The sequence below is a fragment of the Pelodiscus sinensis genome, chromosome 11 (assembly GCF_052426305.1).
Source record: "Pelodiscus sinensis isolate ZL-2025 chromosome 11, ASM5242630v1, whole genome shotgun sequence".
Lineage (NCBI taxonomy): Eukaryota > Metazoa > Chordata > Testudines > Trionychidae > Pelodiscus > Pelodiscus sinensis.
Window position 1 is genome coordinate 5,532,147 of NC_143062.1, and position 24,635 is coordinate 5,556,781.

General features: G+C 45.0%; 1 protein-coding gene across 2 annotated transcripts in view; it reads right to left on the minus strand.

The window, feature by feature from the left end:
- The window catches only part of RHOA (ras homolog family member A), a 46,510-nt gene that overhangs the window by 9,974 nt on the left and 11,901 nt on the right, over positions 1 to 24,635 (minus strand). Inside the window, exons 1-2 of one of the 2 annotated variants that reach the window (XM_006117623.5) lie at positions 9,295 to 9,319; positions 8,211 to 8,368 (exon numbers count right to left, since the gene is read on the minus strand). In XM_006117623.5, coding sequence (XP_006117685.2) covers positions 8,211 to 8,366 — 156 coding nt within the window. In that variant the 5' untranslated portion in view covers positions 8,367 to 8,368; positions 9,295 to 9,319. Of the gene's footprint in view, positions 1 to 8,210; positions 8,369 to 9,294; positions 9,320 to 24,635 lie in introns of those variants that run through there. The other variant, XM_075939615.2, reaches the window with a different exon arrangement.

Consider the following 24,635-nt stretch of genomic DNA (forward strand, 5'->3'; position numbering starts at 1 on the left):
TTTAGTTTCAACTAATTTGCCCAGTACTGACATCAGATTTACCCGTCTGTAATTGCCAGGATCACCTCTAGAGCCCTTTTTAAATATTGGTGTCATGTTAGCAATCTTCCAGTCACTAGGTACAGAAGTTGATTTAAAGGATAGGTTAAAAACCACAGTTAATCGTTCTGCAATTTCCCATTTGAGTTCTTTTAGAACTCTGAGGTGAATGACATCTCGTCCTGGTGTCTTGTTACTGTCAAGTTTATCAGTTTGTTCCAAAACCTCCTCTAATGACACCTCAATCTGGGACATTTCCTCAGATTTGTCACCTAAAAAGAATGGCTCAGGTTTGGGAATCTCCCCAATATCCTCAGCTGTGAAGACCAAAGCATAAAACTCATTTAGCTTCTCTGCAATGACTATCATCTTTGAGTGCTCCTTTAGCATCTCGATCACCCAAGCGCCCCACTGGTTGTTTAGCTGGCTTCCTGCTTCTGATGTACTTAAACATTTTACTATTACTTTTTGAGTTTTTAGCTAGCTGCGCCTCAAACTCCTTTTTGGCCTTTCTTACTATATTTTTACACTTAATTTGGCAAAGGTTATGGTCCTTTCTATTTTCCTCACTACGATATGACTTCCACTTTTTGAAAGGTATCTTTTTATCTGTCACTGCTTCTTTTACCTGATTGTTTAGCCACTGTGGCACTTTTTTGGTTCTTACTGTGTTTTTTTTAATTTGGGGTATACATTTAAGTTGGATCTCTATTCTGGTGTCTTTGAAAAGTTTCCATGCAGCTTGCAGAGATTTTACTTTTCTCACTGTACCTTTTAATTTCTGTTTAACTAAATGGATGGACCCACCACAAAAAAACCTTGAGAAACTTCACAAGAAGCCATTGTTAAGAGAGACAGGCAGCAACGCGACTCCAAACATTAATAAGCTTGAATGACAAGCACTGTCAATTGTTTACCTCAAAGATAACAGCTCAAATGGTATTCCCAATTATAGGGCACATCTACCAGAAACTTCCAGGAAAATTGCACGCATGTAACACAGAGAATGAATCAAGCTCATAATGAGGTTACTTACCAGAAACTTGTTCAGTGTTACCTCTAGGTATTCACATAAATGGGAGAAGGCTTCTGGTGGCAAACACATGGAACCCTCTTCTACAGCAGTGCTGTGGGGGTGCATGGCTGCCTTTGTATAGTGCTGAAGTCAGCCACTCTAGTCTATAGAGCAGCACACACATGGTAGTCAGCTCAGCTCTCTCTCCTTGGAGGGTGTCTTGCATTCCCATGTCCGAGAGACATGGGAGTAGTGTTCCCGTGGAAAGAAGGCACGTGAAGAGTACACTAATCAGACATGGACTACAGCACTGCCCCCACCCAATTTCACATTGCAATTCAAGTCCAAAAGAAAAATGTGTGGTTAAGGCATGCACTTGACTCCATGTTGTTGCTCTTTCTCCAGAAAGACTGTGCCTGAAGGAAGCCACAGTTGTAACAATGGCTCTAGTAAAATGTAAGTCCGGACTGTAATTATGATTTAACCATTCTCTAGACCAGTGGATTAAGAAATTCAGAGAGACTCCCCTTGGCATCTTTTCCCTGTAAACTATAAACATTTTGTCTTAATACGTTTTGTACTGTCTAGCTAAACCCAGGGACTTCTTTTAGCATAGTGTTCAGGCCCCTTTCCCTGGGATGGGAGTGACATCTCAGGAAGACAACAGCAAGGGAAATGTGTTGACTGAGGTGCAAGTCAGATACCAGCTTAGGCACTGTCTACACTATCACAGTAAGCTGACTTAAGTTACATTATTCACATCACAGAAGTAGCGTAACTGAAACAGATGCAGCATAGGTTGACTTTGTGCAGTGTCTCGATGGGAGATGCTTTCAGCCTATTTCCCTTACTCTTCTCTGGAAGGTGGAGAACTGGAGCTGACAGGAGAGTGCTCTGCCAACAACCTAGCAGGCCTTCATCAGCCCCACCAAATTAATGCCTTTGTCTATTGGTAAGCATAGACACGGCCTTAGGCGTGACGGGGCCTCAAACATCCCTGAACCATAGTGTAAGGCGGTGTGGCCGTTGTGACTGAAGCACACTCGCCCTCCTTGCAGAAGTGGAAGCAATAAGGAAAGCTGTAACGGAAAGCAAGAGGTTCTAAAAAACCGGATCTAGGAAGTTCAGAAACAGGAAGCGGGAGGAAATCACCTTAGTACGGGATTTAAATCCCAAGAGGACGGACAACCCTTAATGGGAGGGAAAAGCATTAATCAAGCCTCTAGAAATCCTGAGACTGTGGCATGGAGGGAAAATTGTTCGGTCTCCGACATGGTGCTAATTACAGAAACGGTACCCAAGAGTGCCAGGATTGCAAGATACAAGAAGTAGCCCAGATCTGCAGAAACCCCAGTTTGGGATGGAGAAATAACCTTGTCATTGGCCCAGATTCAAACTATTTTTGTTGCTACTCTTTCAGAGTGGAGCCCTTTCCAGATATGAGCAGGATGCAATGCAAACTCTAGGACAGGTGTGACCCACACTACTCAACCAGGCTGTCCTCCATGCTGCGAGATGTAGCATATCTTGTGCTCTGGGAACAGTACTCTGAACTGAGACAAGCAGCTTAGAGACAGACAAATCGGGGGTTACCTAGCAAGGTCCAGGAGTTAGTTTACCAGCGTTTGGCAAGATCACAGATTAGGAAAAACAAAAGCAGAACCTAAGAATGGCCATACTGGGTGAGACCAAAAGGTCCATCTAGCTCAGCATCTTGTCTGCCCACAGTGGCCAATGCCAGATGCCCCAGAGGGAGGGATCACAACACGTAATCATCACTTGATCCCTCCCAGTCTCCCATTTCCAGCACACGGAGGCTAGAGACACCATTCCTACCCACCCTGGCTAATAGCCAGTGATGGACCTAACCTCCATGAATCTAGCTTTTTTGAACCCTGTTAAAGTTCTAGCCTTCACCACATCCTCTGGCAATCACTGGGATTCTAATGACCCTGGGACTCACAGGTGCAGGGGACAGACAGCTCCATCTTCAAAAGAAAGGTCAGAAGTGTTGCCTCTCCTTGTACTTGGTCTTTTGACTTGATGTGAAACTGCATATTTATGGAGGGCCCCAGTTGAAAAAAATTCTAGCTACGGACAGTAAGAGACCATTCACATGGATTCTGCATCTTGCTGCTCAGTAAGTCTGATGGGACATTTTCTCCCCCATAGATATACGCCTACCAAATGGATCTGGTGCTTTGTACACCACATCCAGTTTCCTTGCTCTACTTAAGGATGGAGGACCTGGTTGCGGGATTGTCTGTTCTTTATCCATAGCAATTTCCTGGGGGACCCATTGCATTGCCCTGAAAACACTGGCATTCCACAGCCCAGATATTTGGAGGTTTCTCTCTGTGTTTTGTTTGGAAGGTGGCTGCTATGGTCTTCTGCGCTACGCACTAAGAATGAGCTTTGGGGATGAGGAAGTACCCTTCTATCCCCTTCTGCTCTTTGCCCCCCTCCCATCCTCCACCCCGTCCCTCTTCAGGGACCCCTCTCATGAGCTTCTTTTGAATCAAGAAGTGATTTCGCTTCTTCAGCGAGGGGCAGTGTAAAAGGTTCCTCAAAACTTCAAGAGAAAGGGTTTCTACTCCCAGTACCTCCTCATCCCCAAAGCAAAGGACCATGGGGTCCAAGTCATCACTGCCAATCGTCCAAGCAGTTCTTGGTGGGCTCTAGCATCCATGGATGGAGCTGGGTCAGCAAGGGCCTCGTTGGGCGATGAGGACAAGGACTCCCTTATTGCAGGCTGGTTCAGGGGTGGCTCTGCCACCTGGGCAGTTGACAGGGACTAGGGCTGCTTTTGAGCTCCCGAGCCCTCTCCCCATCAAGGGACGTGGCAAGTCCCTCTGTGGGCTGCCTCTATATGCCGAGGTGGGGGCCCTAGTCAAGGGGGTCGCCGACGGTGTACTCCTGGGCCGCGACAATCCGGAACCCTGGGTGGATGGCATCGGGCCCTGCATTTGGTGATAGGCCCTGAGGGTCCAAAAGGTCCACTGTGGTTGCATCAGAGGTGGCCATGGCTGATGGGGCTGGTTACCCTGATGCTGGGACCAGTGCAGAGATCTGTGTGAAGATGCACCAGACCGTACCGATTCTGCGTCAGACTCTGACGAATAGTCCGACACTGACCAGGGTGGTGCCGAAGGTGCCTGAGAGAGGTACCGGCGCTGGTGCCAAGTCATCGACTCTGGCTTACCACGGTGCACTGGAGCAGGGGGACTCAGCATCATAGGTGGCTTGCTCTGAAACAGTACTGTCAATGACGACCCGCTCCTCCTGTCTCCCTGCACCAACCCACCTGGTGCAGAGGAGGGCAATCCTTCCAGCACCGATGTTGACATTGGTGCCAACAAGGCTACCGGTGCTGAGGAGGGTCCCGGTGCCACCGACAAATGGCTTGTCTGCTTCGCATGTCTGGCTTGTCACGGCGTCAGGTCTGGTGCCAGGGATAGACCAGCGAGGCAATGAGCTCTAATCCCTCTCACAGTGGCAAAGGTCTCAGAGGTTGACAATCTGCCTAAGTGGAGGGCCCTTTCTTGAACTGGACTCCTTGTCTGCACCAAGCCCCACCAGCGTCTAGAGGGGCCGGGAGCATCCCAGTGCCGAGGGGGTGAGTCTTCTGATGGGGTATGGGCCCGGTGCTGATTCCTGTGCCCCTACTTCCCCAGAGATCTCCCTCAAGGTGGCTTCCCCTTCTTTGGTGCCAGAGATTGGGAGCGATGTCTCGGCACCACAGCCTCTTGTGACACCGAGACGTGTACCAGTGCCACAGGGGGCTCCCGCACCGACGCCAGGGCACTCCTTACCGCCAGTGCCCGTTCTGATGCTGGCTGAAGCGCAGACTCCACAAGGAGCCGTATCAAACGGGAATCACGTTCCCTCTTCGTGTGCGGCTTCAAACCTTTGCAGATTTTGCAGGACTCTGCTAGGTGGCCCTCCCCCAGATGCTTTAAACAAGAGCCATGGGGTCCCTGTTGGGCACGGGTTTTGAACAAGTCGCTCAAGGCTTAAAACCCTGCGGACCCGGCATCAGCCTCCCCCAGAGGGGAGAGAAATAGTAAACATTGAAAGAACCACCTAATTACTAACTATCTACATGGCAAACTCCTCACTCTAAAGACAACTATGCTGGGTTCTAAGGTCAGAACGATGAGATGCTCCGGCTACCGTCGGGGCGGTAAGAAGGAACTGACGGAGGGGAGGGCCAGCAGGGGTACTTATTCACCATTACACCGGTGCCTCTGTAGGGGGCTCCCTGCTGGCCCAACAGATACCACTGGGGTAAAAAGGCTCTGGAATCCGTGCACACACTGCATGCACGCCTAACTCAAATGCACATGAGCAAGCACTCAAAGAAAAATGTAATACTCCCATATCTGCATGTGTAAACACACACACACCCCTGCCAAAATGAAGTTTCTATTTCATGCATCTGATGAAGTGAGTTCCAGCCCATGAAAGCTTATACCCAAACAAATTTTCTAGTCTTTAAGGTACCACAGGACTCCTCATTGGTTTTGGTTGTAGAACAGTATGGCAGGACATCCTCCTTTGGAAGAAACCTAGTGAATGAGCTATGGCTATCTAGGTCTTTCCTAGGATCGACTCCATGTGTCACTAAATAGGCAGCTTCTCTTGAAAGGTTGATTCTCAAATTTTACTTAGATTATAGCATTAGCCCTGAATAACTAAGCTAGAATTCTCTCAGAGACCTCCATTTTCCTGGGCCCTTGCACCTGTAGCACAATATGAGTGCCTTCATGCGTGGCCAACATCAAGCCCTGAACTGGGCCAGGGTTCTGGCTGCTTCTTTTTGTTCTTCCAGACAGTGTAGCTGTATCCCATCATTACAGGTTGGTAATTCATAAGCCGGAGGCCCAGAGAGTCCCAACAAAATTCATCCAAAAGGATCCAGTTGTTTATATTTGGTACTCTGGAGGGCTGACTGAGCAGCTCTAATCTCTCAACATCTTTTCTAAGCAGCAAACACGCCTAGGGAGTTGGCAAGCAAGTGCCGCTGCAGAAACTGGTGATCTTTGGGGGGGGGGGGGGGAGAAGGGGGGATTTACATCCTGTCTACTTTCTTTGTAGCAGATGAAAGAGGAAACAGATGAGAACCACATACTTTACTATGTTCTGACCGGGAAATTAGGCAATTATCTCCTTGTAAAATGTCAAAAAGAATGTTTCTGGGGCTGCAAACCCAGTCCGTAACTGAAGGATACAAGCCATCCTCCCTAAAAGTTTCAGGAACGGTTTGTACTTGAAGTGGGGACATGACCGTTCCAGTCTGATTGTCTAAGGAAGTAGCATCTGCAGTATTCCCAACAGGGAACTTATCTGGCTCCTATGGCTCATTGCTCTCCTCATTAACTGGTCCATCTTATGGTCTGGAACATCAGGGGGAGTGGGACAGATGCCAAAGCTCTGGTGTTGGTAGCATTACCAGTGGTAGCATAAGCACTGGTGACAACCATTGTTGCTGGAGTCAATGGCAATCCTTCTGCAGTGTCCTGGAAAGTGGAACTATTGCTGCATTAGACAAGGCCTTCACTGGATCCTGCATGGAGGGCCTCAATAACTGAAGCAAGTCCAGTAACCCTATGCCCGAGGAGAAGAGAAGAGTCCGAGTCCCAGTGCTGAGACTGACACAGGGGACTCTGACTCGAAGGTGCTTCACGAGCCCCAGAGCGGAATGACCCTAGCCATGGGGCTAGCTGAAGATTTTTGGGGTGGACAGGGGAGAAGTGAGGATTCTAACTGGGGGCCCTGAGCTCCAGCTGACAAGTACTGATGGTGTCCAAGGAATCCGTAGTGGCAGTATTCCTCCAGGCACAGGCACCAACATATCTGGCTTGAGGGTCTGGCTGATGCTGGGGGCTGTTGCGCACACTACCACGTGGTACCTGAGCAAGGTGCCATTCCCTGTATGCCCACCCTCCTTGGTAATGTGCTTTCTCTTTCCTGGTGCACGGGTGGCACTCCTTTCAAGGCAGAGATAGCCAGTCTCTGAGCCTGGACCAGAAGCCTGTCAGAGGAGGAGGCGGCATTCTGCAGAGTTGGTGCCTCTAGGTGCATAACCAGCTTCAAGTACTGAATGCTTGGTGTGCATGAGGAAGCTGCACCCTTATGGCTGGTGGTTCTGGAGCGGAGGAAGGATTCTTGGGTGCCACAGGCAAATGCCTCAGCACTGAAGCTGGTTCTGTCTGGTCTAAGAGCCAGACCAGAGCCCTACGTTGCATTTGGCTGAAAGCTTTAGGCAGCCAGGTGGGCCTGCACTCTGATATCTATCCCGGGCTCCGGAAGTCAAAGTGCTACTGTTCATACTCCGAGATGCCTTGCCCAGACAGATGGCAACGACCATGCATATCAGATTACGGTCTGGCAAGAGGTACACCACCTGGAACCCCATTTTGGGGTCAGGGCGAGGCATGTTTGCTCTTGCATGTGAGAGTCTTAGGGCTCAGAGCTCTGGGATGCATACTTAATTATTTTCTGAGTTTCTTAACTAGACTAGCCATCGTTATTAGCTATTTAGTAAAGTTGTCTTAGCCTGGACACCAGCGAGGACCCCTCACACTACTGGTGGCGATGAAGGAGCAAAGGCAGCTAGAAGGTGCATCTCATTCCATAGAGATGAGGGTGGCTGGTACCAGGGCTACGAGAAGGCACTCACCTCCAGATATTTGTTTTGAACTAGGCACTGCATGCTTGCCACCAAAAAGTAACTCCCACAAAAGGAAATAGGGAAGCCCATGAAGAACCATAGTGTGATCAAAATTACGAGTGATGGAACTGCTAAAGTAGTGAATCAGATAATGCACCCAGAAATGCTATCACCTAGTCCCCTCTTCACATTACTTCATCCACCACTGCCAGAAAAATGAATTACTGCTACTAAATCATACCCTGGACAATCACATTCTTTCAAATCTTCTCAACTCAAAGCAGGATTGGGTGGGGGCGGGGGAGTTGTTGACACACACAAAAGACACACATCGCCACTCACAGGACATTTCTCCCCATACATGCCACAAACATGTTTTAGGTCCTATAAGGACATACCTCTCTAGAAGTTTCACATACTTTATTCAGCATAGTGTGGTGACTACATAAGTGATGCTTAATTGTTGCAGAAACGTGTACCTACCTGCTTTCCATCCACTTCAATATCTGCTACATAGTTTTCAAACACTGTGGGAACATAAACTTCAGGGAATTGGTCTTTGCTAAATACAATCAGCAGACAGGTCTTTCCACAGGCACCATCACCCACTATAACCAGTTTTTTCCGAATGGCTGCCATATCTGGAAAACACACAAACAAATGGGGCTTGACAAATGAACGTGTTACGCCTATTATACAACACAGATGCTAGAAACTTAACAATTGACTACTGCTATGTCCCCTCTCAGCAAGGCCTTTGAAAACAGGTACACTTGTTCCTTAAGACTGCTGTGTATTAGGTATGTTAAAATGCATTTAAGTAAACATGTACCTGCTGAACTTCAGCGATTGCATTGGGAGGATTTTAAGCGGGGACAGAGCACAGGCTTTTGAGCCAGCTCCCCACACGCACCAACTCCCATCTGCTCCCCCCACTGCCTCAGATACAAAGGCAGCAGCACCCTGGGAGTTGGCTTTTAAAGCCAGCTCGCCTGCACGTACTAGGAGCTTGCATGTAACCATGGAGGTTAACTGAGGAGCCCAGGTTCATCGGTTCACCGTACACGATTACACTTTCACATCCCTGCTGTGTATGGCATCTGGGTTGAGTAATTCACCGTCTTTAACGCCTCTCAGCCCTAAGGACAAATGCTGCATGGCGGGGCAAAGGGCCATGCAGACTTCCAGAAGGGAGAAATAATCAGATCAGACAGAGGCCAGATGAGAAACAAGTCAGATCGCAGTTAGAACACAAATGGATATGTTTCTAACATAGGAAGTGGCTGCAAAACTAGGAAAACGCTTCGAAGCCTACTGCATTCCCAGGAACAAGACAATTTCCCCAGGAAGTCACATGTGATTGTTTCCCACAGTAAATAGGGTAAAGGGGAGAGGAGACCCACACCCTGAGCCTGTAGTGCTTAGTAGTTCTGTGCGCATCTTGTAGACTCAAACTACCAAGACAGAGGAAACAAAAGAGCACAAGTAGCATCCTCTGGCCCTTTCCTGAATGTTTTGCTTTTTCAGAGAAATATCGTGTTAAACTGATGGCCAGAATGGTACATACCCCTGCCAGGCTGAGCCAATATAATATGTATTCTAACTGTAAAGGTCCTGGATGCTTTCCTTCCTGACATCCATGGCTATGCAGGTGGATTGAGTACTATACTGATATGCAGATAGAACTGGTGGAATGATCACAAAGCAGCAGACAGATTGCAGTTCAGTTCAAGGACTAGCTTGTTCACAGGTGAGATACCCAGCAGGCGCTGAAAAAACAGGAAAGCTATTTTCTAATCTTCGTATAAAAATGAGTTGGGAGATGATCTATGAACTGGAAAAAATCTGAAGGGCATAGGATGACTGGAAACAAGGGATGTGAATGGTTAACCAGTAGCCTCACCCGTAACAGGATCTGGTTAGCCGATGGGGGCTGGAGCATCTCCCCACCTGCTGCGAGCAGGGGCTGCTCTAGCCACACGAGGTCCGACATCAGCGGAGTGCTCCAGCCTAGCCAGAGCAGCCCCTGTCTGTGGCAGCAAGGGGCCACTCCAGTCCCCTGCCTGTCCTCTTAACTTGGCTTGCTAGTTAAACATTCCATTTAATCGGTCAGCCAATTGAAAAGGATTTTACATCCCTGCTACAAACAATCAGTACAATTCACTAATTACATTTAATACTTCCTTAGCTTTGTTTATGTACAGTTATCAAAACAGGTCTTGCAGTTAAAACTACCTTAAACACGCTGGATACTGTTTCAAGTAAGGACCACAAATCCCAAAGCAAAGCTTCCAAAACAATGTCATCTACGGCTTGCACTTCAAGGGTTTTACTGCAACTGGGATTTTGAACGGTGAGAAAAACATTTGACACCTGTAGAATTGTTTTTTTCTGGGGTTTTGTATGAAACGGACATTTCTTAGAAAAAAAGATTCTTTACATCAATGGAGCATAACAGGCTTCCCCTCCTCCCCACTTGTATGATGAATCACTCTCCCCTCTGCAATTGCATAGGGTACTTTAAAGTAAGATGCATAGCTTCAGAAAACCCTGCACAGCATGAATCCAAGAACTCATTTCCATGGTAAGGGCAATGATGGCATTACCATAAGCCAGCTTCTTAATACGTTGGGCTATCAACAACTTTAAGACAGATTACTTGGCTCCCTAAAGCAGTGTGTCTCAACCAATGGTACACGTACCCTTAGAGGTACTCGAGAGAAGTCTGGGGGGGTACGTCAACAATTAAAATTTGGAGAAAACTGAATTTGTTTTAAGTTTTACAGCACTTTATTATTTTTGTACTTTTTACACCCAAAAATTTCATCCCTCACCCAGCTACAATTAAATTGTTTAAACAAATGTGTTGCAATGGTAGAAAACAATGCTGTGTGTCTGAAAACTGTAGGTATTGGGGGTATTTTTTTAAGGGGTACTTTATAAAAAAAAAAGGTTGAGTAACACTGCCCTAAAGTACAATAGCAGACTAGTAGTTCCTGTTAGCTGAATTAGACAGGCTTTCTTGCGGTCTGTGTAACCAAGGAGTGAACTTGGCTCGAAGGGGCTGAAGGACTCAAGACAAGCTCAGTGTATGTTTATACCTCACATGGTTTCTAATCAAGAACAAGAAAAGTTAGAGAAAATCTAAAAGTAGAGTAGAACCCCAGAGTTATGAACACCCCAGGAAGGGAGCAAAATGCAGGACTATGTAGCACTTTAAAGACTAACAAGATGGTTTATTAGATGATGAGCTTTCGTGGGCCAGACCCACTTCCTCAGATCAAATAGTGGAAGAAAACAGTCACAACCATATATACCAAAGGATACAATTTAAAAAAATGAACACATATGAAAAGGACAAATCACATTTCAGAACAGAAGGGAGATGCGGGCGGGGGGGAGGGGGAGGAAGGAAGGTAAGGGAAGGTTGCTCTTAACTCTGAAATTCATAATTCTGAACATTATGGTCATTCTTTCAAAAGTTAATGACACTGATTTAATACAGCTTTGTAACTATTCTGCAGAAGAAAAATGCCAATTTCCCTTTTGTTTAGTAGTTTATGCTGAACAATACTGTGTTATATTTGCTTATTCTCTGGCACTGCCTGATTGCATGCTGCTAGCTCCAAATGGGTTGTGTCATTGACCGGCCAGTTTGTAACAGAGGTTATACTGTAGCTCCATCAATGAAATGGCAATCCTCACAGAGCAAACAACTATTCCTGTTCCTGGGGAGAAAAGAAACTACATGTGCTGAGCGAGGCCAGAACTGCTTGGAATTGCAGCAAATTGCTGGAGGACAGCAGCTTAAATCCCTGCTTTGGGTGAAGAGAATTTGGTTCCCTGATGAGTGAGAGGCCTGAGACCATAGTCTGCACAAGAGACACCCCCTTTGGAGTAGGTCATAGAACCAGAGGGTTGGAAGGGACTGAAAATGCCATCTAGTCTAACCCCCTGCCAAGATGAAGGGTTTGTTGTGTCTAAGATCGTTGATACAGTTAAATTTCGCATTTTGGAGCTAACAGCACGTGGAACAGATAGTACTATATTTAGACCTAAGGTGGCCCAACATTTCCCCTATAAAACCTCCTAGTTTTAGCTGCTTATAAAACTGACATTTTAACCATCTAGGCTGAAGTTGTTCCACATCAGCCTGTCCACCTCAGATTGAGGAACGTTTCAGCAAAATACTTCAGCTGTTTCTGAAAACATTGGGGAAAAGTCACCCAACAATTCTGACAACCATTACGTTGAGAAGCTTTGGAACAGGACTTGATTGCGCTTGTGGGGATTGCCATTGTGCCTTCTGCTGTGCCCATGAAGAAGTGTCCAAATCTGGCCAAAGTATAAGCCTTTGAAAAATCTGAGGTCCCACATACTTGGAGACTTGTTAGTTTTTGGCTGTCACATTTTCCCAAGATTTCATGGCACACGCACCAAGCCCACGGTTTCTGTGCTCACCTCAGCACTCTCCCTGCTGGGGCCCATGGAGCATTAAGTGGCCTGACTTTGGCATCTACACTACAGGCTTCTTTTGGAAGAAGCTTTTCCAGAAGAGATCTTCCAAAAAAAAAAAAAAAATCTTCCTCCAAAAGAGTGTCCACGCTGCCAAAGTACATCAAAAAAAGTGATCTGCTTTTTCAACAGATAGCATCCACACTGAATGGATGCTGTCTAGCATGTAAGCTGTGATTATTATGGGCAGAGTGGCCACCAGGGCACCTGTGCTTTTTCCACTGCTATCAAAAGAACTCCTTCTTCCCCATCCACATACGCCTCTGTTCTTTCAAATTTTCCGAAAGAACGCAATTGCAGTGTGGATGTAAGTGATTTTTTTCCCCTCGGAAAAACAGTTTTTTCCCAGAAAAAACCTCTGAGGGTATGTCTACACTACAGAGAGGACAAAACCAGGGGAAGGGAGGTGGTGAGAGATGGGGAAAGAATGGGTCTGAATGAGAAGCCCACAAGTAAGAGATGCACCAGAAGCATGGGGAAAGACTCGAGGGAAGGGATACAAAATGGACCTGTGATCACTGCAGAACACTTCCTCCAGAGTCTACAGTGGCGCTTCACAAGCTTCAACCTTCCTCTGATGTCAGCAAGTATGTAAAAACCACTGGCAAAGCATAGGTCTCCTCCCCCTCTGATGCTTGTTGACACAGAGAATGAACAAAAAACCCTGACTCAATGAGACCCCCATATACAGGTCAGTGCCAGAGCAGAGAACTAGGCCCAGCCCCCCCACAAGACAGGAGTCACTTCTGTGCAGGGTGGCCTTGCTCTCCAGCCTCTGCTTGCCTCACCGCAGCCCCATCGCCAGGCCAGGCCAGGCCAGCTCTCCAGTCTTCATGAGCTCCTGGGCTCTAGAAATGAAGCGACTGTCTGATGGCAGGAGACATACACGGATAGCTTGCTACAGATTCACCAGGGGGCAAAGGGAAAGGCCCATTGTCTTGAGTGCAAGACAACAGTCCACAATAGCAGGAACATCCATTGTTTAAAGGTACAGAACTTGGCTGGGCCAAGACAGAGAAACCTCTCTACCTGGCTAGGTAACATTTCTTGTTGGGAGTCTTCGGTGATATTAAGAACGGTTTCCATGGCTTCAGAACAGGAATCAAGCTGTGAGATGAAGCAAATTCAGGTTAGGAGGCCAGACTGTCCCATTCTGCTGGATCGGGAGATCAGAGAAGAACCTACTGTTTATAGGTAAAGGGGAGGACATCTGGAGGAGAATGGAAAACCAGAACTGTCAGGGACATCTGAGGATGATTCATGCCCTATTCAACTGAATTTTCCATAGAACCCAAGGAAGTAAGGTATAGCTTAAGCCTTAACTGATCTGTCTGAAGTAGCACAAAAGCATCTGGATTGACTGAAATCAAATGGAAAGTGACTGGAGCTTAGGCTCCTTCCCACTTAAGTTTATAGAAAATGAGCCAAGCTCCTGAATTGCTTAGCCTGTCCTTCAAGCTACAGTAACATCTCACCTCCTCCCCTCTCCCTTTTTATTCACAGACCAGAGGGGAGAAAAAGTCTTCTTGCTTTTTCAGTCCTAATAGATTTCCCCAATTAGTCCAAATGAAGAAAAATATTCTCTCAGCCTGCAAAAGAGGCAATCAAAAGTCAAACACTGGTTTAGCATTTGAACAATCTCTGGCTCCAGGGACTTCGGTTAGTGACTTCCCATCAGTTCAGTAGTGTGGATTTAACACATCAGCACATACATACTGCTTGAATAGTTCACCTCCAGCTCTGAAATTTAGTATGGCTGCCATGACTGATAATTGTTAGATGTCCATGACAAAAGCAGAATCTTCTTTAGCAGTTAGACATCTAGACTGGTACTTGGGATTGGAGGATAATGACAAGAAAATACAGTACATCTGATACATTCACTTATTGCCTGCAATTTAGTTTAGGTGTTGAGTATTCTTCTCCAGCACTGAGTACTATTATTCTCTCTCTCAAGTTCTTTGGAAAACAAAAAACAGATAGGCAATATAGAAGCAGTTGGTCCAAAGCCATGGAAATACCTTCCAATATATTCAGTGCATCTTCTCCAATTGCCATTAGTAGGACATCACAGTGCCACCTATGTTGTTAGTTTGTTTCACAAATGGTTTGTGCTGAACAAGACAAAAGGAAGAATGTGTAGCATAAATGAGCGAAGCAGTCTTTTCATCTGTGGATCCAGATTATGAACTCATCCGTGATTTGTATGTTCAGTTGCAGCACAAAGCAGAACTTGAAGGTCAGAGGTGAGAACCGACAGATACCACTTGCAAGATTTCTTCACTCAGGTGCATGAAGTACAGCCGATCCCCGAGTTATGAATGCATCGACTTACGACTGTTCGTATTTACGACCAACCTCCTATACAGCCGGAACCTGAGTTACGAACGAAATCCACACTTACGAACAGCGCAGCCGTACATAAGTGAATGTAATCCGACTTATGAACAGATCAAGTTACGACCTAGTGTTTGGTATGTAACTCGTTCGTAAGTCAGGGACCGGCTCTATGTAAATACCCCACGGTGGAATATACAGAGGAACCAGTACTCAAAGAAGTTTTAGATAACCATTTAGCACTGCACAAGATTTCCAGTATAACAGTGGTGAAACCTATTTACTGGACTTTTCAAGGTTTGATCAAAAATTAAATTTTCCATAGGTAAATCTTGATGTACTTTTCCAATGGAAAACCTGTAAGTTAGCCAAAATCAATACTTCCTTTTTCAAGAGTTCACATGTGGCTGTCCCCTACCCTCACTTTTTTTATTGTAGACTGCAATAGAATGAATGCTGACTAGGGTTTTCCACTGCCTCCTTTTTAACTTTCACATTCCAGAATGGAAATAAGTAGGGCTGTCAATTCACATGCATTAACGCCTGCAATTAACACAGGGCAGGATTAACATGTTCATTTTTTAACGCATTAATCTCAGGCATTAATGCTGCACTGCCCCTTTGAAGTGCCACTCCAGTGCTTCAAAGGGGCAGCACAACAGGGAGCCTGGGATCAGCTGGGGAGTCCCCAGCTGATCCACGGCTCCACTTTCCCTTTGAAACCTACAGAAGCAGTGGATCAGCATTTCAAAGGGACAGAGGCAGCAGCTGCTGTGGAGCCCAGTGTCAGCTGATCCTGGGCTCCACTGCCCTTGTGAAACACGTGGAGGTGGTGTTTTAAAGGGGCAGCTGCCATGGAGCTCGGGGTCATCTGGGGACTGCCCAGCTGATCCCAGGCTCCCTGCGCACTTCCCCAGAACCCAGGATCAACTGAGGAGCCCCCAGCTTCCCCGGGTTCCAAAGAAGTGCCGTGTGGAACCAGGTTCTGCTGAAGTGCTGCGCAGAATGCCTTGTGCTGCCCCTTAAAAACACCACCCTGGCGCTTCAAAGGGGCAGTGTTGCATGGAGCCCGGGATCAGCTAGGGACTCCAGCTGACCCCGGGCTCCGCCTTGCACAGCCCCTTGGAAACGCCACTCCAGTGTTTCAAAGGGGAGGCGCACACGATTAAATTTTTTGATCACTTGACAGCCCTAGTAAAAAGGTTAAAGTTGGAAGTTTTAGTGTTTCAATTTTCCTTGTGCCATTCGCTTTTCCTGAAGATGGAGAATTTAGAGGGGGGAAAAAAAAAAAAAACAAAAAACACATGAGCCAACCCGCCCCCACCCCCCGCCCCAGATACTGCACTCACTGTCAAAAAATGGGAGAACAAAACATTGGTGAGTCATGAAAAATGTAAAGAAAAAACAAACTAAACTTATTTGAAAGCCTTTGGACAAATTTATTTAAAATTTCAGGAAAGTAATTTTCCATTTTTAGAACTGAAGTTATACTCCTTCATAGCAAAATATGCTCTTTAATCTAGAATTACAGCAAAAGCCACTGTCAGCAGTGATTCAATAAAAAGAATGTATTCACTCAGACTTGTGATTAAAACTATGCCAAGTTTCTCAAAGGAAATGCAAATGCTTTTTCTTGGATAGTGTGCTTGGTTATAAGCAGGAATGTCCTTGTCTGTGGAAACGCTCCAAATGCAGTCTGAATGAAGACTAAGAACGCAGATTCTTGGTGCTGAATAGTAGATCAATGTTTCTTAAACTTTTTAAGATGGAGGAACACCAATTTTTTTTTTAAATGGAGGAACACCAAGGATTTTTCTTGAGCAAAAAAACAGGGGGAAGGGTTACTGAGGGTGAAAAAGGTCGCCTGCCCCTTTAAGGATGGCCATTTTGAACTCTGCTCTCCACGGTATACCTCCGACTGCCTTGCTGCAGAACAGTTTAAGAAACACTGCAGTAGATAGTCAATCTAAAACCATAGGACTTCCAACTTTAAAGGAAAAGCTTCAAGTGGAGCATGAAATGCTGACTGTTCATTAGTCACTTAAACCTTTGGCTTTTAGTGAACTGTAAGGACAGTTCTTTAAACCATTCTCTATTAGGAGCTCTCTGCCAAATTCAAATCTTGTCTACACCCAAACTGAAGCCAACATATCTGCATCTCTAGGTTTTAATTCACAGCTTCAGGACTCTGGAGTTATATATTCACACACAGACAAAGTCACTAAAGATATGAATTAAAAACAGATGTAGTTACTTCACTTTCAGTCTTGTGTGTGGACAACCCTTCAATTCAGGCACAAATAGGTACCACTGTCACTGCTTACATCAAGGCAGACATGGGAAGAGAGACATGACAAACAAAGACATGACCCCACAGCACCAGCCACTGACCTGAGTCTCCTGCACCCAATACCCCCAGTGCCACATCCTGCCTTCAGAGCCCTCAACCCTTGGAGCCCCCCTACCAAACCTCTCCAGCACTATCTCCGTAGGGGCAGGAGAGGCAGAGGCACAGTGGGAGACTGGACATGAACCGGGAATCAGCTGTCGCAGCTTGCACCTGGTCCCAAATGCTGTGCCTCTGCTTTTTAAATGTAGTAAGAGCCGGCAGACTAAGAGGAGAGACTGATAAGATGGGACTTTACAGCTTGAGGGGGAAAAAAACAAGTGGGATGAGACAGAGGTCTATAAAATCATGACTCGTGTAGAGAAAGTGAACAAAGAAGCATTATTTATTCCTTCCCATAACACAAGAACTAGAGGTCACCAAATGAAATTAATAGGTAGTTAGTTTAATTCACACAATGCAGCATCAATGTGTGGAGCTCTGTGCCAGAGGATGTTGTGAAGGCCAAGACTATAACAGAGTTCAAGAAAGAGCTAGATAAATACATGGGACGTTAGGTCCATCGATGGTTGTTAGCCAGGATGGGCTGAGATGGTATCCCTTAGCCTTTGTCAGAATCTGGAAATGGGTAACATGGGATGGATCACTCTATTCCCTGTTCTGTTCATTCCCTCCATGGTACATGGCATTGGCCACTGTCAGCGGAGAGAATACTGGGCTAGATGGACCTTTAGTCTAACCCAGTATGGCCGTTCTTATGTTCTTAAGTTGCTGTCCCTTCTTCCCAGAGATATCTATGAAAAGTTATGAAGAGTCCAAGCAGAACAAAAACTAGTTGTAACAAACACCAACAGCAGCAACAAGTAGCACTTCTCATATACAGAACTGGGGGCACAGCTACAGCTCACACACAGCTTTTTCCCCTGATGCCTCCAGAAATGTCACATTCATTTCTTTAAACTCAAAACTGACACACACCAAGGTGTCTCCTTGAACAAAAGGAAAAACTTCCTCTTATTGTTTCATATTATCCAAGTTACATAATAGTACGTCATTAAAAGAAGGGATGACACAGAAGAGAAGAAATGAGCATTTCAAAATCAGAACAGAGCAAGGCATATTTCTTGGGTCTTCAGTTACAGTAAGAAAGCGAGGAATTCTTTCATTACCAATTAATGCACTTGGGGATGTAAGCGACTAATCGACTAGTCGCTCCCCCCCCCTTGCTGCCTCTATCACAAAGAGGCAGCAGGGGAGGGGGGGAGAGAAGGGATGCTAGAGGGAGCTGGCTTAAAAGACAGTTCCCCCACCCCAACTCCGTGGGAGCGGGTGGGGGCACAGCAGTGGCCAACACTGATTTGCACAAGAATCCCTGCTGGGGGTCTTTCACATTTTAAAGTTGGAACGCCACTGTAGGGAGACCTGCGCTACCCAGCCTTGGCAATAAATGGTCATGTCTGCCTTGTCCAAAGTGTGGATTCTGGCCTGTTTCAAGTCTGGTGCGCCAAAGCGCGCAGGCAGGCCCAAGAGTGAGGAACTGTTTTGCATCAAAATGCAGATTAAGCCTGGCAGACAAGACCACGTCAAGAGCAGCAGCCGTGTACTGCTACTTGTTTTTGATAAGCAAAAAGTGCAGATGCAGCCATGACTGCTGCCTTGACCCCTTAAGATCTAGGGTAGGGAGTGTCTTTGTAACCCATGGGTTCCCAAACTGGGCGGCACGAGGTGACCCCAGCCCCTCCATCAAGTTTTGCTGCCCCAGTCAGTTCCTTTTTTTTTTTTGGGGTCCACGAGTTTTGCTGCTATTTTTGGCGGTGGGGGGGGCATGAGGGTCTCTCAAAAAATCAAAAAGGGGGCATGATGCCGAAAAGTTTGGGAACCACTATTGTAACCTGTCACACACTCTTTGCTCTGGGCTTGACATAAGCCATGTTGCCCTGTTCATACCCATTCAGAATGCTCCTACAAAGATCACTTTCCTAGCCTACCACTTTAGCCATGACTTCTGTGCCTGTGAATCACTCCACTGGTTTCCTTCCCTTCTTATTACATCAAACATAAGCAGCTTATCTTGAGAGCCCTGTACAGATTCACAATTCCCCAGCCCCACCACCAAGCTGGCACCCCCATTCAGAGCTTGCACCCTAACCTCTGCTCCAGCCTGGAGCCCCTCTTTTTGGCCCCTTGCCAGAGCCTCCATACTTCCCCCCACATAGGACTTTGTGGCCGGCACTTCATTTTTTCTGGGGTTCTGTGGCCTCTATAGCATAAACATTCCCCACCCCTCTATGGCTTTCCCAAACTGACTCCTGCAGGGCTACTTTTTATGCATGATAGTGAGCCACTGAGAACTACTCTCTGGGAATAATTTTCCAACCAGTTTTGTACCATCTTATAGTAGTTCCATCCAAGTTGTATTCCCCTAGTGCATAAGATCATGTGAGAAAGTATTAAAAGCTTTAGTCAAGTCAAGATATACCACGTTTACTGCCTCCCCCACATCCACAAGGCTTGTTATGCTGCCAATCAAAGCTATCATATTTGACATAAGTTTGACAAATCCATGCTGTTATTTGCAAACTGATTGCTTAATTATTTGCTCATTATCTTTCCTGGTACAGAAGTTAAACGGACTGGTCTGTAACTCCTCATGTGGTCCTTATTTTCCTTTTTTATACATGAGCAAATGTAGTGTCATTCTCCAGTCTTCTGGAATTTCTCCCTTACTTCAAAGATAATTACTAATGGTTCAGCTATCTCCGCAGTCAGGTCTTTGTGTATTTTAGCATGCATTTCATCAAGCCCTAGTGACCTGAAGACACCTAATTTGTCTAACACTTATTCTTTTACTATTTTAGCCTCTGATGCGACCCCATTTCCGCCTGCACTCACCATGTTAGACATCTCATCACTACCAGCCTTCTTGGTGAAAAATGAAACAAAGTAGTCATTAAGTACCTCTGCCGGATCCACAAATATGGATTCCAGAGTGACCAAATGCAAAGAAGCCTGCTCTATTGTGGATACTGCTGAAGTCTAGAAACAACTTCCACAAAACTTCAGGAAAAAAAAATCCAGGCAGTGATGAAGTGGATGGATCCAGCACTCACCCTACCTCATTTTCTTGAAATCCAGAGTACCAGGATAGCCTAACTGATAAAGAATACACTGCTTTAACATGAGCCTCTCATAGGCTATCAATCATGCCAACCATATTCAGTTTTGGAGCTAAAGGTGCACCACTGAGGCAGCACATATTTGTTGCCAAAAGATGTAAATCAAGTGAAACTGCTAAAATGGCGGGAGTCACCAGATAAGCCCTCAGACCCAGAGTTTGCCAAAGTGCTGAATGGCTTTTAACAGCAATACCATCTTTTGAGATGAAAAATAGTTTCCTCAGCTGGACTCTTATTCAAAGTTTAGAATCAGACAGTATATTGTGAAACCAGGACAGTTTGTCTTAATTTTCTACTTGATAAAATGAGATTGAATAGCTATCTGTTCTAGAGCTTGAGACACATGGAGATCCACACACGGAACACAGAGGACTTCAGTTTGAGTGACATGATGGAGATGTTGTGCTGCCAGCTCCAAAACATTATTTTTAGAAACATTCAAATTTCTAAACATTATAATTACAATTTCCGAACAGATAAAGAGGGACTGATCCCAGAAGAAAAAATGAGTAGTAGCTTATGTACAAGTCATCATGATTTGACCACATGGACTAAAACTGCCTGAGAGATCACAAAATGTAAGTAAGGTGAGGAATTGCTGTCAAGCAGGTCTCTTTCCAGTGAAGTTGCAGAGAGATCAGTTTTTGGCCCTACGATATTCAACATGATCAGTGACCTGTAAGAAAACAAATCACCACTGATCAAGTCTGCAGATGACAAAAACAGGGGCATCAGAAATAACAGGAGAGGTCACTGATTCCGAGTGATCTAGCTCTCTAGGTAAACTAGAACACATTGCTTGCTCGTGCCTAATACAAACAAATGTAAGTGTGTAATATCTGGGAACAAAGAACTCAGGCCATACCTACAGGATAGGGGACTTTACCCTGGGCAGTGGTGACTAAAATTTGGGGGTCGTGGTGGATAATCAGCTGAACATGAGCTCTCACTGTCAAACTGTGGCCAAGAGCACTTAATGCAATCATGGGATGTGTAAACAGTAGGAGCAGAGAGGTTATTTTACCTCTCAACTTGGCACTTGTGCAACAGCTGCCTGAATACTGTGTCCAAAGTTCTGGTGCTCACAATTCAAGGGGGATATTGAAAAACTGACTGATTTGGAAACAAGCCAGGAGAATGATTAAAGGATTAGGAATATTTTATAGTGAGAGACTCAAGCAGCTCAGTCTATTTAGTTTAACAAAGAGAAGGTTAAAGGTTGACATGATTAGTCTGTAAGTACCTACACGAGGAATAAATATTTGACAATAGGTTCTAATTTCTCTCTCAATGAGACTGAGCACTATCAAATTTGAAATCAAAGCTAAACAAATTAAGACCAGAAATAAGACCTACATTTTTAACAGTGAGAATTAACCAATGGAACAATTTATCAAGTGTTGTGGCAGATTCCCCATCACTTAATTTTTTAATCAAGATAGGATATTTTTATAAGAAGATCTGCTCTCATTATTTTCATGAAGTTCTATGGACTGTGCTATACAGGAGGCCAGACTAGATGATCACAATAAAATCTATTAATTCAATGATTACACATAAAACTTCCTTTGTTAGTTTAAATGTATTGGATACATTTTTAAATGTATCGATATGTTTCACATCTATAGTTAGATGTATTAAACATTTTTTAAATTGTTAGACAATCCAACTTTCACTAAAAGGGAAATTGTTACAAATGACAAGTAAATCTTTTATTGCAGGGGGTGCTAGTATCAGCCACTCTACTTCAGTTACTCTCCATTACAAAAAAGCGAGTTGCTACATTTTCCTTTTAAAAGCTCTCAGGCCAGTATTGTTCGCAGCAGGCTTTTGGTAATAGGCATAGGGAACATCTTCAGACTATAGAAGAGTCTTTTCCTTGCCTCATGATTTGGCTGAGGCATGAAATGTTAAATATTACCATTTGCCTTCTTTCACTTCCAATCCGCAGGGGGAAAAAAACTGACAACCTTCAAAAAATGAACATTCTTAAGCCTGTCACCAGCCCAGCTGGAGCAACATGCACTGTACACATTTGGAAATCCTGGGAGCTGACAGGAGCTACAGAGGGCTAACCCTGTTAGCTTCCTGAACCAGCACATTCCTTCAGCGGCACATTTACTTCCTCTCCCAGCCCCCTTTTCAGCATCACTTAGGCTAGGAGTCAGGGAAACTCCATGGGGTAAGAGATGCTGAAAGCCAGACTCCTCCTAAATACTCCCTGGACCCAGTGCCAATCCTGCCCTGGGGCAGGAGCCCCTCCCGTGAGAGACGCAGGAGAGGGACAGGAAGGTCAAGCCAGACTCCCATCCACTCTTTTGGGAAATTTCCCTTTCCTTGCTGCAGCTAAATAATTAAATCCTGTTGCTCAAGATGTAGCAGTTTATATGTGCAGCTGACAGTTTGGAATTTCAAGACCTGATGGTGATTCTGACTGTGGAAGAAGGTGGCTGCTACAGTTGCAAAATAGAGTTTACTTACCTTTCTTTCAAGTTACATAAATCCAAGGGGAGAAAGGGGGCTCCATGCAGGCAGAAGGATGCACGAGTTTACTTATTTGTTAGCATTTTAATCATGTCACTCTATATTCCTGCTCTCATTACCACAGGGCAGCAAGAAAAAAACCACACAGGATATTGTGTTGAACATTTGTGTCTCTTCTCTCTTGTAGGGGACAAAGTTCTATTTTGCAAGTCTCTCCATTCAGCGCATATGTAATACAGAAACTGCCAGACTGGAACAAACCCATCTTACAGCAACCAGTCTCTGATGCTTTAGAAGATAGTTAAATTCCACAGAATGAATTTGAGACTGTCCCTGCCTGAACGTTTCCCCCAACCAACCCATTTAAGTAGGGGTTTAAGCCCCGATTAATGAGGGTTTCTCTCTCTTCCAAAATGTTGGTTAGCAATTCTGGATGTTTTCCTTGTATACACATACAATCCTTTGAATCACACTCAACTCTTGGCTTTAAAAAACTGCTTGCAGCAGTGAGTTCCAAACTTTAGTTACACATTTAATGAAGGATCCTCTCACACTTGTACTGAGGACAAGGAGAATAGGAGTGTCTCAGGCAAGGTAATGAGTTCATACAGGCTGCAGAGACTTCCATTTTCAAATCAGATGAGGATAGTATAGTCTTAGCAATCCCTGAGACTACAGCTTGGATGAGGGCTAACTGGCTGAATCCGAATTCAGATAGCACTGGTGAGCTGTGGAAACCATTCCGCAGATAGCAAGAGCTGATATTGGTCCTCAGAGGATTTTTTTTTAAACACCTTTTGTCAGTGAAGTGCACAACCTAATATCCTTGTTGAATCCCTGCTACTTTTATATCAAGCAGCAGCCAAAACTGTTGATTCTCTTCACTTGGTTAGGAGATGGAGTCCTCTTCTATATAGACACTTACAAGGTAGCTCCTTCGGACCATGGGCCAGAGCAGACAAACAACCGCGTAGAAAGGAATCTAGTGCATCAGGGAAGGGCAGACAAATAAGCAGTGGCAAATTTTTAAAGTGCTTCTACACAAATGCTAGAAGTCTGACTAATAAGATGGGTGAACTAGAGTACCTTGTATTAAAGGAGGAGATTGACATAATAGGCCTATCACTGAAACCTGGTGGAATGAGGAAAATCTGTGGGACATAATCATATTGGGATATAAAATATATCGAAAGGATAGAGCAGGCCAGGTGGGTGGCACTGTATGAGAGAGAGAATGTAGAATCAAATGAAATAAAAATATTAAATGAATCAACATGTTCCATAGAATCACTATGGATAGTAATTCCATGCTCCAATAATAAGAAATTAGCAGTAGGGATATATTACCGACCACTTGACCAGGACAACAATACTGACATTGAAATGCTGAGGGAGATTAGAGAGGCTACCAAAATAAAGAACTCTATAATAATGGGAGATTTTAATTATCCCCATATTGACTGGATACATGTCACCTCAGGAAGAGAAGCAGAGATAAAATTTCTCAATGGCTTAAATGACTGCTTCTTAGAGTAGCTGGTGCAGGAACCCACAAGGGGAGAGGCAATTCTCAATTTAGTCCTGAGTGGAGCGCAGGATCAGGTCCAGGAGATAACCATTACAGGACCGCTTGGGAATAGTGACCATAATATTCCTGTGGTGGGAAGAACACCTCAGCAGTCCAGCATTCTGGCATTTAATTTCAAAAAGGGGAATTACACAAAAATGAGCAGGTTATTTAAACAGAAATTAAAAGGCACAATTACTAGAGCCAAATCCCTGCAAGCTGCATGGAAACTTTTTAAAGACACCATCATAGAGGCCCAACTTAAATGTATACCCAAAATTAAAAAACATAGCAAGAGACCTAAAAAAAAGGTCACCGTGGCTTAACCACCATGTAAAAGAAGCAGTGAGGGACAAAAAGGCATCTTTCAAGAAGTGGAAGTCCAATCCTAGTGGGATAAATTGAAAGGAACATAAACATTGTCAAATCAAGTGTAAAAATGTAATAAGAAAAGCAAAAAAAGATTGAGGAACAGCTAGCCC